Raw genomic sequence first — 17467 nt, forward strand, 5'->3', positions numbered from 1 at the left:
CCTATAAATAATTTGTTTCTTCTGCTTACTCTACCTGTCCTGACTAAATACAGTAATTCAATATTTATCTGACTCATAACATAGCTGAAGCATTTCTAAATGTCTTAACTGATTGAAGAGCTAAATATTAAGCGGATCACCAACCAAATAAAGCTCCTCAGCTAATTATCCAACTTATGTTGATTACTATGCTTTTCCAGTTGTGGTAATATTTGCATTAACATACTAAGCATTTTAGTATTTTATGACAAAAATAAGATAATAAATAAGTTTGAAATTCTGTGTGTGAAGGATAATTTGTTCATTGATTAAACCTACAAGCTTAAAGAATAGCATGTAAAAACAAACCTGGGTCTGGGATTTCTAAAATGTCAATAAAAAAAATGCAATGGGTTACTGCAGAGGTTGAGCAAAGTACACACGGCTTTTGAGCTTCTGTATTTTATTAAAAATGCTATGTCGAACAGAGACTGAATAAAATTCAAGCTAGGCCTGTTGCGATAATTACGTTTTTTACTTATTGTACGATATATGGACATGACCTTGATCATTTTTGCTGACCTCGATATTGCCCGTTGTGTTTACATGCGTGTTTGTTTACATAAAAATTTTAGCAACATTTTAGCCTACATGATGCCAGAATAAACAGCAGGATTTTCCTTACCATTATAAGACTTGGGGCTTGGCAGTTAAGCATTTTTTCACAGTTCCTAAGCTGAATGAACAGAAAAAACTATGCTGAGACACGTTTTGCTGTCATTTCTGGTCGTCTGCCCTCTGTGTAGAGTTTTACCGTGGGTGGGGCTCAGGCAGCTCCTCTCTCCACACACACACACACAGCGTTACCAACTTGGCGGCTTTCTTGCTATATTTAGCGACTTTTCACACCCTCTTAGCGACTTTATTTCTAAAAAGCTACTAGCAACAAATTCAGGGACCTATTCAGACCATCAGGGAAAGGGTGAGAAATATATTCATATATTATATTGTAATTGATTACCATGCATGCTGCTCAGAGTAATCACAGTGCTCGGCTCTTCTGCCAACAGCGCCATGGTCTCGTCTCTCCTCTTGCGCCGTGTACAGACAGTCAGGTGTGGCGTGTGGTGCTGGCAGGTTTGAGCTTCTCTTTCTCTCCGGATCTCTGGATTAGAGTGTTCCTGTAGCTTGATTTAAAAAAAAAACCTTTTTACTTCAAATATACATCCCTGTAATGAGTTTCTGATTATTTGACTAAAGATTTCTCTAACTCTCCCTTGCTGCAACTGACACAACCCCTATGCTTTATGCAAATGAATGTGATGGAATGTGATGCAAATGGCCTTAAAATGACAATAATAATGTATTGTATTGCAATTATTGCTTGGATATATCTTCCAACAGAAGTAGTTATCGTAACAGGCCTAATTCAAGCTTTCAATTTCAATTAAAGTGAAAACATAGTAGAGTATCTCTCTCCAGAAAATAAGAGCGATAACCACTGCTCTACCAATCACTGTTCAGCTGTGTGCACATAAGTGGCCCAGGCAGCACCAGCATGTGCAGCCACCGAGTGAAAAAAAATTTGATCTTCTAAACCTAAACTTATAATTCTCCTGGGCTCTATCTCTGTGTGTCAGCCAATCCAATATTTTACTGTTGGACTTTCAAAAGGCACGGCTCCCCTTAGGCATACAAATGCGATTCACTGATAAATGTGCGGGTGAGTTACAGCCCAGTTGGAAAGCGACATGGTCTGATATGTACATGCCAATGAATCCACAAGGAGGGCTACACACACACACACACACACGGAAAACTACACATTGTCACGGACAAACGTACACACCCAATCACACTGGAACACACATGTGAGCATGCACTGCCACGGACACACGAACACGGGGAATATAACACTTTGAGATGGTAAATCAGAATGCCGGCGCTGAACTTCAATTTCATTTCACGCCGCTGTTGTGGAGTCGGATCATAACTTAGAGCTGGTTACTCACACAAACATGCACTTTAAACACACATAAGCATGCACAGACAAGTGTAGTCGTAGATGCAGAATGATAGAGCCACACTCTTGTACATGTGGGAAGCAGATATTGTATAAGTTGAAGCGCATACATGCACACACGGTGGGGGTGGGGGCATCCTCCTTGTTAGCAAAATGACTAAAATGCCTTGTTAACCTGCCATCCCGCCTCTCCATTCCCTAGTAGCAGAGAGAGTGCAGGGGCAGAGGGGTTGTTTAGTTTAATATGTTAGTCTAGTCTGCCTGACTCATTGATCCTTTATCTGACTGAGGTTTGTGCAAGTTAGAATCTATGGCCCCGACCATGGCTCTGAAATGTCAGTAGCCTAACTGTGCTGTGCATGGATAAATCGATGATGCTGTCCGTGGTGCTGAAGTAGCAGATGGATTTGTAATTGCGACTTTTTCTCTCAGTTCCGCCCTTCTGTCAGTTTCATCTTGAAACTATAATATTCTCTAAACGAGGGGGCGGGGCTATTGCCTAATGGATATTACCATATATATACTGTGTGTGTGTGTGTGTGTGTGTGTATATATATATATATATATTATGGTGTATACATGGTGGTCATGTCTGTCTGACAGGAGCTCTATCAAATTATTTGAAGCCTTTCTTTTAGTTCAGTAAGCCTTAAGCTAACTTCTTCCTCTAAGTCAATGTCCTCACTTCATCAATAGACTTTTGATGATGCTGCAGTGGAAAGGTATAACAATGGTGTGCCCGATGGCACTTGATGTTTGAACAAGTAATTCTGGCCTGTTTAATCAGCTAATCAAACAGTAGGGCTACCTGTTCTTATGGATATCCTCTCTGGCACTTGGCTAATGGTAATTTGACCTTAATTGATCTTTCTAGTTGAATTACAGTTAATTAAGGTGCAAATGTTGAAGACATGCATTTATGAGTGTCCTTCTGTTCACATATAGCAAACAACACAACATTGATTCTCTGTCTCCATCTCCCTTGGCTACTTTTCACTGCATCTCACAGTCTGTCTCCTTGTTTTAAACCATCATTTTCAACTTTTCTTCTCATTCTCTCCCCTCTCAGCTTTTTTCTGTTTCTCTTTCTCAACCCAACCTTCAGCGGCAGATGGTCGCCCACCCTGAGTCTGGTTCTGCCCGAGGTTTCTGCCTCTTAAAGGACGTTTTTCCTTGCCACTGTTGCCAAGTGCTTGCTCATGGTGGGAATTGTTGGGTCTCTGTAAATAAAATTATGAAGAGTACAGTCTTGACCTGCTCTATAGGAAAAGTGCAATGAGAAAACTTGTTATGAATTGGCACTATATATATAAAATTTAATTGAATTTCTGTTTCTCTAACACCAACTGCCCATATCTTATTTACAACGGTCTTGACTAGAACTGTTCTTATCTTGACCTTCACTGGTATGTTGAACACACATGAACTTAGAATCCGACCCACCTACATTTCTCCTTCTGACCATCACTGCATTTTGTGTGTGTGTGTGTGTGTGTGTGTGTCCCAAGTGTAAACAGTTATGTAAAGCCATTTTTCAAGTGTACTGTATAACATTATATTTATTAAGGCATTATTCAAGTATGTGTGTGTGTGTGTGCGTGTATATGTGTTTGTCATTCAGTGTGTATGTATACGAACATGTGTATATCCCCATGAGTTTGTCTATGTGTATGCATTAGTGTGTTAATGTGCGCAGTTATAATGCTTGACTTTGGCAAGTATATGTGCAGAGGCATGTATGTTGTGTGTTTGTGGCTCATCATTTATGTCAGTTTAGTTAACAACCCATTGGACCCATGTATGCAGTTCATTGCCCATGGCTTTGTGGGAATGTGCCTGTGTTCATTATTCTTTAAATAGCCTCTGGACAGAGATGTGTGTTTGTTATGTCCTGCAGGTCTCAGCACTAGTGACCTCACAACATGAAATTGTGCTGGCTCTTTATGGTTATGGTCTGGGAAAACATCACAGTGCTGCATAAGAACTACAATGCCCTCAGTGCCCTGCAGTGTTATGAATAAAAAGTTAAACTTTCCTGTAATGGTGAAAGACTAGTTGCGTCTTCCCGGTAGTCCCTTGAGTCCCAGTGTTCCCTATTATATTAAAACAACTGCATGTACAGAGTCCAGCTTGTTCCAACAGATACTGAAGACCACAAAAATATTCCTAACCAAAATATATAATTGTGAAATAAAATTCTCACCAGTGTCTTAACATTTCCATGGGTTTCAGGCATTACATATTTGGTATTTTTCTAAACCTTGAAACTGTGACTTAAATTTTAAATTTAGAGCATGTGCAATGTGCAATGTGCATTTTCATGATGGACTCACTGCTGGGGTGAAAAAAAAGAATACTGATTACAGTTCATCAGATTACAGAGATAAACATCAGTTCTAGTTGCAGCGGTGTGTAGTGTCCTCGATTCTGTTGTCTCTCATTGTTTATCTTCTGTTTTTGATCGTTATTTTATCACTGGTGTGACTCACTTGACTTCTTTTTTATCACAGTGCACAAAACTTAAATTGAAAATAACTTAAATTATCTGATCCTGGCCCTGTCAGTTGGCATCAACATAAATAAGTTGAATAATAAACAAAACCAGTAAAAGGACAGTGATGATTTTCATTCTTATTTGGTAGGGAATAACAGTATTCTAACACTGCTTACAACGCCCTGTCTGTTATCAAGAGATCAATAGCACTTGAGCTGAATGTCATTATGGTTATTAGGCCTGCTTGTCTGTATGGTGATGAGGCATGAGAACATTATGCAGAGTGGTGAGGGAGCCTGTGCATATATGTGAGTGAGTACATGCGTGTACTCATAAGTGTATCTGCTTTGTTTTTCCACTGTTGCTATAAGGTGTATTATGCATGTGTTGCATGTGTGCAGAATACTCATGATAAGTGATATGCCACTGATGAATGCTGATGTTTCGGTAGAATTCAGAGGGAGTGGGAGGGAGTAGTTTCAAGGTGAGAGGAGGGAGGTGAGGGAGAGAAAGTGATGGAGAGGGTAAAGGGAAAGGTGGGCAGAGAGATATACAGAGGGAGAACGAGATAAGGGAAACATAGACAGTGAGAATAACTTACAGAAGGATAGACAAAGGCAAAGACAATGGTAACAGCAAATGAGAGACAGTAGTACCTGAATGCGCAGTCACATATGACACATCTGTCTGAACCTTAATGGGAACACTGAAATGATCATATGTTATATACATATATATGGTATTTGATTCACTAAGATTCCCAAAACCCAATAACACTACATTCAAACCAGAGGTTTTAAGTTAAAGGATGAGCTTGGAAATATTCTATATTTTTCTTATTGTCAACAAATCCCATGAAAAGACCAAAACCAACAATGACTTGATCCTATTGTCACGTATTGCCTGTGTAGCCAAAGCCTGATAAAGCTTATTCCTCTGTGCTATAGAGCTCCATTGTTGTCCAAAAACTATTAAAAACACAACAGTGAGCCACATTGTATAAATCCACAGCTGGAAATAGTCCCCAACAAATGCATTATTTATTCCTCTTTGAGTAATATTTGGTAAAAAAAAAAAAAAAAAAAAAAAAAAAAAAAGCTGTTTTTGGAAATAATTTAGCTATTTTTGAAAATTAAACTATATTTTTGATCTGTTCTCAAAGATTTACATTTTCAGTAGAAACAAATGGGCTTGGGCTGAGAGCCCAAGTGTTGAGCCCAAGTGGGAAGTGTTGTTGGTTTTGGACTTTTCTTGAAACTTGTTTACAATAAGCTAAATTTGGAATAACCTGTAAGTGAGTGACAAAACATGCTGATGAATGAAAATAATAGACAAGGAAGAGGCAAAGTCCTACATCAGGACACCTTGGGGTGTATTATTATGCATATGCTATGGCCACACAGAAGAATAAAAATAAACAAGGTAGCTGTGTTCAAATCATAATCAATTTTGTAAAGTTAGTTTGTAGTCAGTTTAAACCATGGTTAGGTCCCTATCAGTGAGCTTTACAATGTGATGGGCAGCATCAAGCAGCAATATTGTTGCTGTGGTAACCGGCAGTTTATAATACATTGCTTATTTTTAATGGAAACCTGCCAGACAATAAGAAGCAAGCATTTTCTGTGGCCATGGAACAGTCACTCCATTACCTGTTGTTTATCTGTCTGGTTGCAAGAGACTGATCTAGCTTCATATTGCAGTTGAAGGTGAAGAAAAAAAAGTTCTGTATTGTCTGAATAATTTAAACCAATCAGAATCAACAAGAGTTGGCTTCAATCGCACTTAGCTCAGAGCTGCAGAAAATGTCATTGGGGAACTTTTAGCACAACTCGTGCAAGAATAGGAGTTAACATTTTACATCATCGCTATGTGGCCTGTTAGCTTGAGAGCTAATAGTCACTGCTTAAACCCTTTTGTCTGTTGTTAATAGATACAACCTCACATTTAGTTTATTATGTTTACATACCATAGTTTGTTTTTTGCGGAGTGTTAAGGAAACAATCCTTAAATACCTGCTATTATCAATAAAGGAGAGAGGGACAAAAGAGGCACAAAGGTACAAGAAAAAGAGAGACAGGTTGAACTAAATGGGAAAATAGGGTGAGAAAGCAGGGGAACTTAAATTTCAAAGCAGAACATGGATAGAGGCAGGGAGGGAAGTGAGGAGACAGGGGTGGAGGATGAGAGATAAAGATAAAGATCGACTGCGAGAGAGTGAGAGGAGGAGAGTGTGAATTTTGATACGACAGCAGAAAGACAAGACAAAGTTAAAGGGAGAGGGCAGAAATGATACACAGCTAGAGAGAGAAGGTGCAAAGGCTAGAGAGATGAATGGATATGGGAAAGGACAGAGGTAGAGAAAGAGGGATGTAACCCGATAAGAAGAATGGGATGTAGCAGCGGAGGGGGGGGCAAGAGAGAAGGTCAAAGAATCAGTGCTGTGTTGAGACTCTCAAGGACATTCACAGGAAGAAGCTGCAAAAGGATCATTTCAGCAAAATATTTTAAGGGGCATGCTCCTCATCAAGGATTTTTTTTGTTGTTGGAAAACCTGCTTAGAAATATTCCTTTCTGATGACATCAGTTCGAGGAGGATTATGATTTCACTCTCCTACTTTGACAACATCTTAATGCCACCTAAAGGCGGTTGAAGGAATTTTAGGCAGGGACCTTTTCTAAGTTATTAAAGTGTTGAATAATATGTTCTCTCACATTGATAAAATAGTAGATTTAATATCACTCTACAGCATATCCTGTAGAATTATGACTTTTTCAGAAACTGCATGAATGTTCACTGACTTACAATAGCAAGTTTGCTGCAGGAAAGTATCCCATCTCTTCTATTCTCTTCTCTCTACACTTACTTGTCACATAAAGCACAAGGGCACCAGCATCATCATCAAAGCTAACATCAAAGTCAAACTGTAGGATTTTTTGCTAAGATGCAAATAACTTTTTTTTATGTAAATAAAGTCACACATCCATTCAAAGTAACTTGACAGAGGAGGAGATCAAAGGAAACTGGCATTTCTTGCCACTCACATGCATATGCACGCACATTATTTGGACTCGGGGAAATGGGGAGGACAAGCATGGCGATAACTGGGATGGACAGAAGGGGGAAAAAGAGTGAGTGATAACAGAAAAAAAAAGAGATTGCATGTATGAAAGATGCAGAGCTGGGTAGGTTGAGGGGGAAATGAACGACAGACAGAGAGGAAGACAGAGAGAGAACAAACAGTGTCAGGTTAATGTTAATGGGGACAGGGATCTTGTCTTATTGAATATAGATGGCGCTGGTATGGGACATGAAATATACATGAAACACTAGGTTGACATCTGTATCAGTGACGTTAAGAGGCATGTCTGAGGAGATCGAGGTAGGGAGGGGAAAACAGCAAAATGAGAGGCATTGTAGTGAGAAAGAAAGGAGGGAGGGGACAGACAGACAGACAAAGGGAAAGACAGGGAGAGAGACATCAGAGCCAAGATAAGGATCTTGACAGCATTTGATCCCAGGCCAATGGGAGCACTTTTTTTTCCCTCATAGACGACAGCTTTTCCTAAGATGGGGATCAATATTTTATTGTTTTTTCTTGTTGTGCTGTTGATCCTCAGTGTTTAAGTGTTAATCTGAGGTCTTCACTCCGTGTGGTCGTGACAGGGCCCATGGGACTTATAAACAGAGCAGGCCTGCTAACCCCAGTGTCCTGGCTAAAACTCCCATTAGGCTCACATATACCCTTTAGCCCCCAGGGTCACGGCCCCTACAACTTTTCTGAACCCATGGACAAAGGCAGTGTTGGTGTCAGTAGTGAGGTTGTTAATAGAAGAATAAAAGCAACATGGATATCTCAAGTCAGGAAAGACTTGAGTTTTTTTCTACTTTTGCAAAAGTTTTCAGTAAAAAATTGCATTTTCCTCCAGCGCCTCTTCAATTGGTCTTGGGTGGAACCAAATCTGGCTCACTGTATGGAACAAAATGTTCACTCACTGTAAAGGATTGGTAGTATTTGGAAGAAATTAGATCATAACTATTTATGAACTGTACAAAAATAGTAAAATGTTTCCCCTTCATCCATAGGTGGACAGTAATAAATAAATCAAACACGATTTAAAAAAGACTGAATTCAACTATGTGCCAAATAATATTATTTCCATTTATCCATATTCTATTTATTATATCAGTTGAAACTGTTATCAAATAATAAATTCTACCTGTTTCTGTCTGTTTCATATTGCTTGGGACCAGTTTGGGACAGAATGAGCAGGAATGTATATGGTGGCTTTGATTTTGACTGTCTGTTTCCAGTTGCTAGGAGTCAGTATGCACAGAGGGCAGTAATTTAACCACGCAGATATTTCACTTGTTATTAGCTACTGATATCACTAACACTTTATCTTTGCCTCTGTCTGCTTTCAGTTGCTAGGAACCAGTATGAGCGAATGGGCAGTGATGTCACCATGCAGTGCGGCTCCCTGGACAACGACGCATCAGTGTCATGGAAAGTGAACGGGACGGATGTGAAGGCCCAGCACCATCTGGAGGGTCCCAGACTGATGCTGACTCAAGTGGACCTGGGCCACAACGGGCTCTACAGCTGCTTTCAGAACCCGCACGGAGAGAGGCGTGACACCATCTACCTCCACATCGGCAGTAAGTAGCCAGACAATTGCCCTCCGAATATTATTTCAAATAAGACATGATGGATCTTTAATCGTCCCAGAGGAGAAACTGGGTCATTGCAGCAGTAAAGAGTAAAAGGAAAACGATGCAATTACAACTCCAAGAGAATTATATGAATTAATAATGAGAAGTTTTATGGATTTTAGCTTGTATTGTTGTTGTACCATACAATTTACTGACACGGTACATTGCAAAGCAGGTTGGGACTTAGATATTTAAACTACATTCATTTATATTTGTGATGACAGTGGCATGCACGCTCAGTATTGTTACAGACACTTTTATTAGACATTTTGATTTTTATGCTGCTTTCACTTGATATAGGAATTTCTGCCGGCTCTTGACTTTTGTGTGTAGCAGGAATTGGAACTTTTGTAAGTGCTGACTTTGGCAGAATCTTTTTGCCAATATTTTTTTTGACTATTTAAGACCATAAATGTGTCCTCAGCTTAGCAAAAAAATCATTAAATTACAACAGAAGCGATTGATGAATGATTGTTGAAACATTAATGAGGTAACGGACAAATGTGTTGTGTCATATGCTGGCTAGTTCACACGTGAAAGCATAAGTTACTTAAAATAAAAGCATTCCTATAAAAAGTAAAGTCCTATAAAACTCTGTTATTATGAAAATAAGAATGATTTTTATTTCATATTGAACACTTTGGAGCTCCATATGTGACATAATTTTTTACATATTTTTGTTGCTTGCACAGTAAACCCCTTTAGCTAAATGACAATTTTAATAGTAAGTTATAATATTTGAAGGGCTGTTTCATTTAAATTTTAAATGCGAGTATAAAACTTGAATTGTCGTGATAACAGTCCTTACAGTAGGACCCACTGCCAGCTGACAAGCTCTAATGATTAGTTGTTAAAATGACATTTGGTCATTTTGCAGTTATGGCTGTGCATTTTAATAATCATACAAAAGCTAAATGAGTGTCAATTTAACAGCATGTCACAGTGGCCTGTGAGTTGGCAATGGCCTCCTTTGAGATCCATTATTCTGATGGTGAAGGTTTTATACACTGGGCCTGTGCATAATAATGGTGTTGAGATAGACTTGTAAATGACAAGTACTCCTGAGGGTAATTGGAATGAAAACACCTTTGTTAAATGTGGTATTTAACTAAACTTTATTCAAGCGTGGATGAACTTTTTAAACTGCACATTTTATTTGTTACATAATTAACAAAAGTGCTTTGGAAATGTAATCCTTATTTGGTCATTGTTTGAAGATTTTCTCTTGGATATTATTCATTTAATTCTTATTATTATTATTATTATACATATTACATTATATGACTTTTATGAATGAATACATACATTACAATTTGTTTTCTTAAAGTGTTATTGTTATTGTGTTCAAGGATTGAGTTTGTTAAAATTTTATTTATATGACATACACTAATCCTTCCGACTGCCTCTTCTCATCTCCACCTGAACCACCTCCTTTCTCCTTCAGTTTGGCTATTTGAATACATCTGTCACCGCAGTAATGCTCCATGATTGATGGCTGCCTGTTTATTCTTAAATGACAGGTTTGAGAAAAACATTTTCTAGTCAACAGTGAATTGAATGTTTTCTTATTGTGGCAGAAAAAAACAGGGATGCACTTGTGAATTATCTCTGCTGGCCAGCATTTCCTCACATACGTGATCACTTTCTATCTCCCTCCATTTGAGTCTGTTGCTAGTATAAGGAATAGGCAACATTTATAATTAAATTTCCAGATGAATCACACTGCAGCTACTAGCTGGCTAGCAAGTGAAATTAAATATCGCTTTGGCATCAGTCATGGCAGGCCATTTCAAAATGGTGCCAGTTTGATACACTGCAGAAGAAAAACCTTGATTCATCACTCCCATGGCATTAAAAAAAATATGAGCTAATACCAGTTTTCTTCCACCTCAGGTGTAAATCCGAGCAAGGTAGATTGAAAGAAAGGTAGACTGGTCATGTTGCCTCGCGTGTGCTGAGTCAAAATGTTACCACAGTAAATGGCTTTACTGCTACACAGCATATATACAAATAGATTATCCCATTTAAGCAAATTCAATGTAAAAAATAAAACAGAGCACTCGAGGTACAGAATCGCCTTTTTGTAAAAGTGGTCAGGACATATCCCCATCAGCTAAATAGGAAACCACACCTGTATGATTCCATCTACTTTTCAACAGATCCAATAGAAAGCCAAGCACACAGCCCATCAAGATTGTATTCCAGGCTTATGTTAAACGTAGCATTTCCATGTAAATGTTTGATGAATAAGACTGTATGGAAGTGTGACAGTTTGGTTAATCATATTGGCAATGATGAATTACTGAATGCTGAAATAATGCTGAATTAATGAGAGTTTTATGTTATGGTAGATTATGTCAGCAGGGTGAATGATGCAATGCATAAACAGATCAGAGTGTGTGTGTGTGTGTGTGTGTGAGAGAGAGAGAGAGAGAGAGAGAGAAAGAGAGATGGAGAAATAATAATAATAATGTTTATTTATAGAGCACTTATCAAAACAAAGTACAAAGTGATTCACAGAGAGATACCACAATACCACAGTGAATGATAAAATACATAATAATACCAATAAAATAAACAGACAGCTCAGGTAAGATCAGGATATGCTTTCTGATGAGTCTCTTCTTTTGAGAAGAGACTTAAAAGAAGACACTGACTCAGACAACCTAAGCTCTGTCCCCCTTAGTTTTCATCCTGGACTCAGGAAGAGACAGAAGACCCCTGCCTGAAAATCTCAAACTATGTGAAGATTCATAAGGGATTAAAATGTCTAAAATATAATCTGGAGCCAGGCCATGAAGAGCCCTAAAAGTAATCAATCAGATCTTAAAATCAATCCTAAAACAAACAGGGAGCCAATGTAAAGAGGTTAAAACAGGTGTGATGTGACCGTACCACTTGGTCCTGGTTAACAGCCTAGCAGCTAAGTTCTGTACAGTCTGCAGTCATTTTAGAGTTTTTTGATTAAGACAAGTGAACAGGCTGTAACAATAATCAAGGCGTGAGGAAATATATATAATATAATATAAGCATGCTTGATATGTTGTGACAGGTAGCCAGTAGATGGCAGTATTTGTTTTGTGATATGTTGGGGCCCAATAATAAGGATTTCTGTTTTATTTGAGTTATTTATGTCAGATAGGCAGTCCTGCAGATAACTCAGCATACTAAGGTCAGTGGGCTTGACAGGGAGGTACAACTGTGTGTCATCTGCATAACAGTGAAAATAAATCCCATGTCTGCGGATGACTTCACCCAAGGGCAGCATGTATTTGGAGAATAGTATTGGTCCCATAATTGAACCTTGTGGCACACCGTAGTTGATATGGTAAAGGCATGACATGTAGTTATTAATGGTGACACAGAATTTCCTATTGGACAAATAAGATGAGAACCAGTCTAGTTCAGTGCCAGATATGCCCACCCAGTGCCCCAGTCTATCTAGAAGAATGCTATGATCAATAGTGTCAAAGGCAGCACTTAAGTCCAGCAGCACAAGAATTGAACACATGCCCTCATCGGCATTCATTAAAAGGTCATTACTGACTTTGAGAAGGGCTGTCTCAGTGCTGTGGTGCTGACAAAAACCAGATTGGGACTTTTCAAAGGTTCTATTATTTTCCACAGCAGCAAGAAGCTGCTTTGATACAATTTTTTCAAGAACCTTGGAAATAAAAGGCAGTTTGGAGATTGAACGATAATTATCCAGGAGGGTAGGATCAAGCCCAGGTTTTTTTAAGACTGATTGGACACAAGCAGTTTTAAAGTAATCTGGGACGCAGCCAGTAGACAGCGAGCTGTTCAAAATAGTAGCAAATGGGGCGCAATACAGTCCATAACTTCCAATAAAAACCTAGTTGGGATTATGTCCAGATGGCTGGAGGATACTCTCATAAGAGACATGATGTCTGTGAGTTCAGACAGAGTAACAGAAGAAAAATTGCTCAAAGAATCCCTGAGTGGGTGATCCTCATCTAAAAAGGCAGGATTGGGGGTAATACCAGATCTTATTAACTGCACCTTTCCAGCAAAGTGCAAAAGAAACATTTCACAATCAGCATCACAATCAGCAGGAGCACAAGAAGAGGCTGGGTTAACTAACTGATCCACAGTCTTAAATAGGAATCTGGGGTTGTGCTGGTGGGCAGAAATAAAGTGCAGAGAAATGGCATGTTCTTGCATCTTTCACCATCCCATTATAAAGGAGTAAGAACTCTTTCATAGCCACAAAGTGGACCTGGAGACCTGATTTCTTCCATCTGTGTTCTGCTCTTCTGCATTTCCTTTTACAGCTTTGAATACTGTCATTTAGCCATAGCTGATGTATACTCCATGTCTGTGTGTAAGCTTGTGCATGTATGTACATGTGTTTCTCTTCACCAGTGGTAATTTTCTGCATCACAATGACACTTTGGTGGTCTCAAACAGTGTGTGTCTGTGTGTGTGTGTGTGTGTGTGTGTGTGTGTGTGTGTGTGTGTGTGTGTTTGCGAGAGAGACAGACAGAGAGAGAGAGAGAGAGAGAGAGAGAGAGAGAGAGAGAGAGAGAGAGAGAGAGAGAAAAACGGTTTCATTGTGTAACTGTTCATCAGGGGTCAATTTCATGTTTGTGAGAACAATACCTTAGTGGTTTAGCCTGGTTGTGAATATAATTACCTTGATAACGGTTGGTGATTTTATGACATGTTGAAGGCACACAGTGGGGCAATATCGACTTTAATTCTGCCTTTCAAACTACAGAAACTCAGATTGTCATCTCATATTCTTCCTCTTTGTCTCTCTGTCTCTCACGCTTTCTCTCATTTTCTTTTATCAATCTGCTTTTCCTTTTTATCTGTTCTCACTACCCCACTGTTTCCATCCTATGTCTGCACTTTTCTCTTTTGTTCTTTGCCTTCTCTCTCTGCCTTTCTCTCTATTTTTATCTGCATTTTCATTGTTATCTGTCACCAACAAAACTTTAAAGTGTTGTGCGGAAACAGTGATAATGGCATCATGACAGGCTACACTTGTTGTGATTACCATCATGATGATAGTTTGATTTTATGCAGTGTTTATTACTTACACCAGGGGCTTGTTATGTTTTACACAGATAGAAGCGTTATCAGGAGAACAGCACAGAGCCATCTGTCTATGCCTTTTTAAATGTTCTCCTTCACTCTTTGTCTCTCTTTTCCTCAAACTTTGTGATTATCGCTCATCTTTCTTGCTCTCTTTGTTGCTTATATCTATATATGTGTATGTATATATATATGTGTTTGTGTGTGTGTGTTTGTGTGTGTGTGTATATATGTATGTGTATATATATATGTGTATATATGTATATGTGTGTATATATATGTATATGTATATATACATATATATATGTATATAAGCAATATGGCATTTTTCTTTTCCTTTCCTACTTCCATTCTTTATTTCCTGCCTGTGCCTGTCTGTCTCTATCATCTTTCTGTCTCTCAGTGTCATTCTCCAGATCCTCTATACATCCTCTCCCCTTGAATCTCTCTCTGTCTCCATGTTTGGCTTGCAGTTTGTGGCAGCATCTGTTAGCTGTGTGTTTACACTGGTTTGCATTAAGAACAGAGGACGTCATACTAAAGCCCCAAACCCGTCTGTGTGTATGTGCGCTTGCTCCACCTTCACACCAGATTTTATGAAGCTTTTGTGATCTTTTTCCAGGAGTGTGTCAACATAATGTCAGCACAAGGAGACTGCAGTTGTGTGTGTGTTGACTTGACCATTGCATATAGCTTGGATGTTTACATTCTCTGTCACTTTGGATACATACAAAGCTAGAATTAAAACTACAAAAATATGCATAAATATCAAATTGTGTGTGTATATGTGGATGGACAGAAGCAAGCACTTGGGTCTGTGCATTTGTGTGCACATGTGTTCCGCTCATACTCACATGTCAGGATGTTATTGCCCTATAGTGTTTAAAAAAGGTGCTTATCTCATTTGTAAGCAGACATGCAGGCACACACACATTAACACAGACGCACACTCCAGCACCAGAGTACTCGATGACATCTTTAGACACTATCTTCAAAAAGAGAAGTGATGTACAATGGTAGAGAGACAGACTGATAAAGAAAAATGAAGTAGTATGGACAGTAAAAGTGTATTATAATTTAATAAGCAAGAGGTCATAGAAACCTCGAAAGCTGTTTGGTGAAATACAACATCCTTTTCCTTTGCTGTCACAATGTGGAAGTTATTGCTGTCTTGCCCTTTTCTGGCTTTGTCCATTCTTCTATCTATTGCTGTCGTCAATGGCCATCAGCTAAACAATTTATAGCATCACAACATGGGCTGCACCCAACCAGTTATTCAGCCTCCCAGCTAACACAACATCAACTGCATTGGGTCATAAATCCACCCTGTCACCCTGGTGACCTGTCACAAAGTCAGCCTGCGAGACGCGCACTATTGTAGGTCTTTTACTTTTCATCACTAGATATAGTAGATAGTAGTTGGTAGATAGTTGGTAGATAGTATATAGATAGTAGTGGTTTTCTCTCTTATATTACCCGAATGCTGCACTACATGAAATATCACTCTTTAAGACAGTGTTTTGATCACATTCGACTTAGCTAAGTTGCAGCTAGACAAAGTCCCCAGTTTGGTGTGAAACAAACTACTTATAGCATTTGCAATATCCATGCTTGTGATTTGGCATTATCTGAGTGATTTTGTGAAAATAAATGTTTATATGTAAGGGCAGTCGTATGATGCATTACCACATAGTAGAGAAGTTTTCAACTTTTGAGTCTGTTATGGGTTTATGACCAACATTATGGGGGGGAAAGTAAGTGCAGTGGCTATGCATAAGGTGTGAATGATGGGCATGTCATGTACATTTAGGGGATTGACACTCGGAAACCCCCAATTTGAAAAATAAAACATACCATAAAAAGGTATGGTACATCTGCAGACTTTCCCTTTTGTTCCCTTGAAGGTAGCATGATTCTTGGATCTTAAATGACAGTGATCATTGGCTGAAATGAAGGCCTACATGAAACAGAAAAATATTGATATTGCATGAGAGGTGTCCTCCATGGTAACCATCACTTCCTAAATGCTATGATTTGGTGCAGAGCTGTGAAATTGTGATGGCCCTCCAAACATCAGGCCATGCATATCTAAAAGCTCTGTGACTGATCACTCCAAATCTTTAGAGCCCATTAGCCAGTCACTCAGCCTGCCAGCTGACACGAGGCAAGAAGAAGTACTCTTTTTTTCCCCCCCCAAATTCTTGACAGATAATTCATGGGACAATCAGGGCACTCTAGACAGAGCACTCCAACTACTGTAATGACAAGATTTTGAACATCTATAATGAAGAAAAACATTTATATTGTGAGCAAGAGTGGGGTCTGTTTAGTAATAAATTTATGCCATAAATCATCACACAGGTAAGTAAGGGGGTTGTAGGTTTGGCATTGACTCCTTCTTGTAAACAAATCCACTGTGAGCCGCTCTCAATTCATAGCAGTGCCATTATGTAAACTCTGTTGTGGTGTAGTCTTTTTTTCTTAACGCTACAAATGATAAAAAGTCTTAACCGCCAGTGTTGTGGGTGTGGGTTGGGTTATGAGGCCACATCCATTTGGCTTAAGGTATGTGTGTGTGTGTGTGTGTGTGTGTATGTCTGAGTGCAGAAAAAGGGAAAGCTCACTGAGAAGGTCACAAATGCTAGAGAATCTACTCTGTCTTCCTCCTCCTTCAGTCTTTCAGTCTCTGTCTTTCTCTCTCAGTCTAACAAATACTGAAGGCTACGTCTGAATTTGAGTGGCATGTTCATCTGGTGTTGCACTGCTGTAGAATACAGTATGCATCACCACCATAACACATATACAGCATGAGAGGATATACATTTGTCTACCATTAGAGATTTTGCCTTACTGGTTTGTAGTATCAATCCCTTCAGTATCTCTGGGTGTATTAGGCCATGTGGGCAATGTTTTCAAATCAATGAGAAAGACAGCTTTATTGGAAAAATTTGAGAAGCACCAAAAGGTGTACCAGAAGCTAACAACCAATGTCTGGTTAGATTTGTAATCTTGGTAATTTAATCTTTGGGCAGATAATTACTGATTTAACTCAAAATGTTCCCAGTTTTACACTGTTGTATTTAGGCAAAGTTCTTGTTTGGCTGATTGTATTTAGACAACATTTAATGTTTGAGATCTTTGCCTTCTTTTGTTAAATGAAAAAAAGGATTCATAGAAAATACATTTCTCAATGTAAGGTAAA

The 17467-nt window shown here is 38.8% G+C and overlaps 1 protein-coding gene across 2 annotated transcripts in view; it reads left to right on the forward strand.

The window, feature by feature from the left end:
- Positions 1–17467, forward strand: part of cntfr (ciliary neurotrophic factor receptor) — a 237648-nt gene that overhangs the window by 124503 nt on the left and 95678 nt on the right. For both annotated transcript variants that reach the window (XM_044174038.1, XM_044174039.1), the window contains one exon: positions 8920–9153. In XM_044174038.1, the coding sequence (XP_044029973.1) occupies positions 8920–9153 (234 nt within the window). The remainder of the gene's footprint in view (positions 1–8919; positions 9154–17467) is intronic.

This window comes from Siniperca chuatsi, linkage group LG18 (assembly GCF_020085105.1).
Source record: "Siniperca chuatsi isolate FFG_IHB_CAS linkage group LG18, ASM2008510v1, whole genome shotgun sequence".
NCBI lineage: Eukaryota > Metazoa > Chordata > Actinopteri > Centrarchiformes > Sinipercidae > Siniperca > Siniperca chuatsi.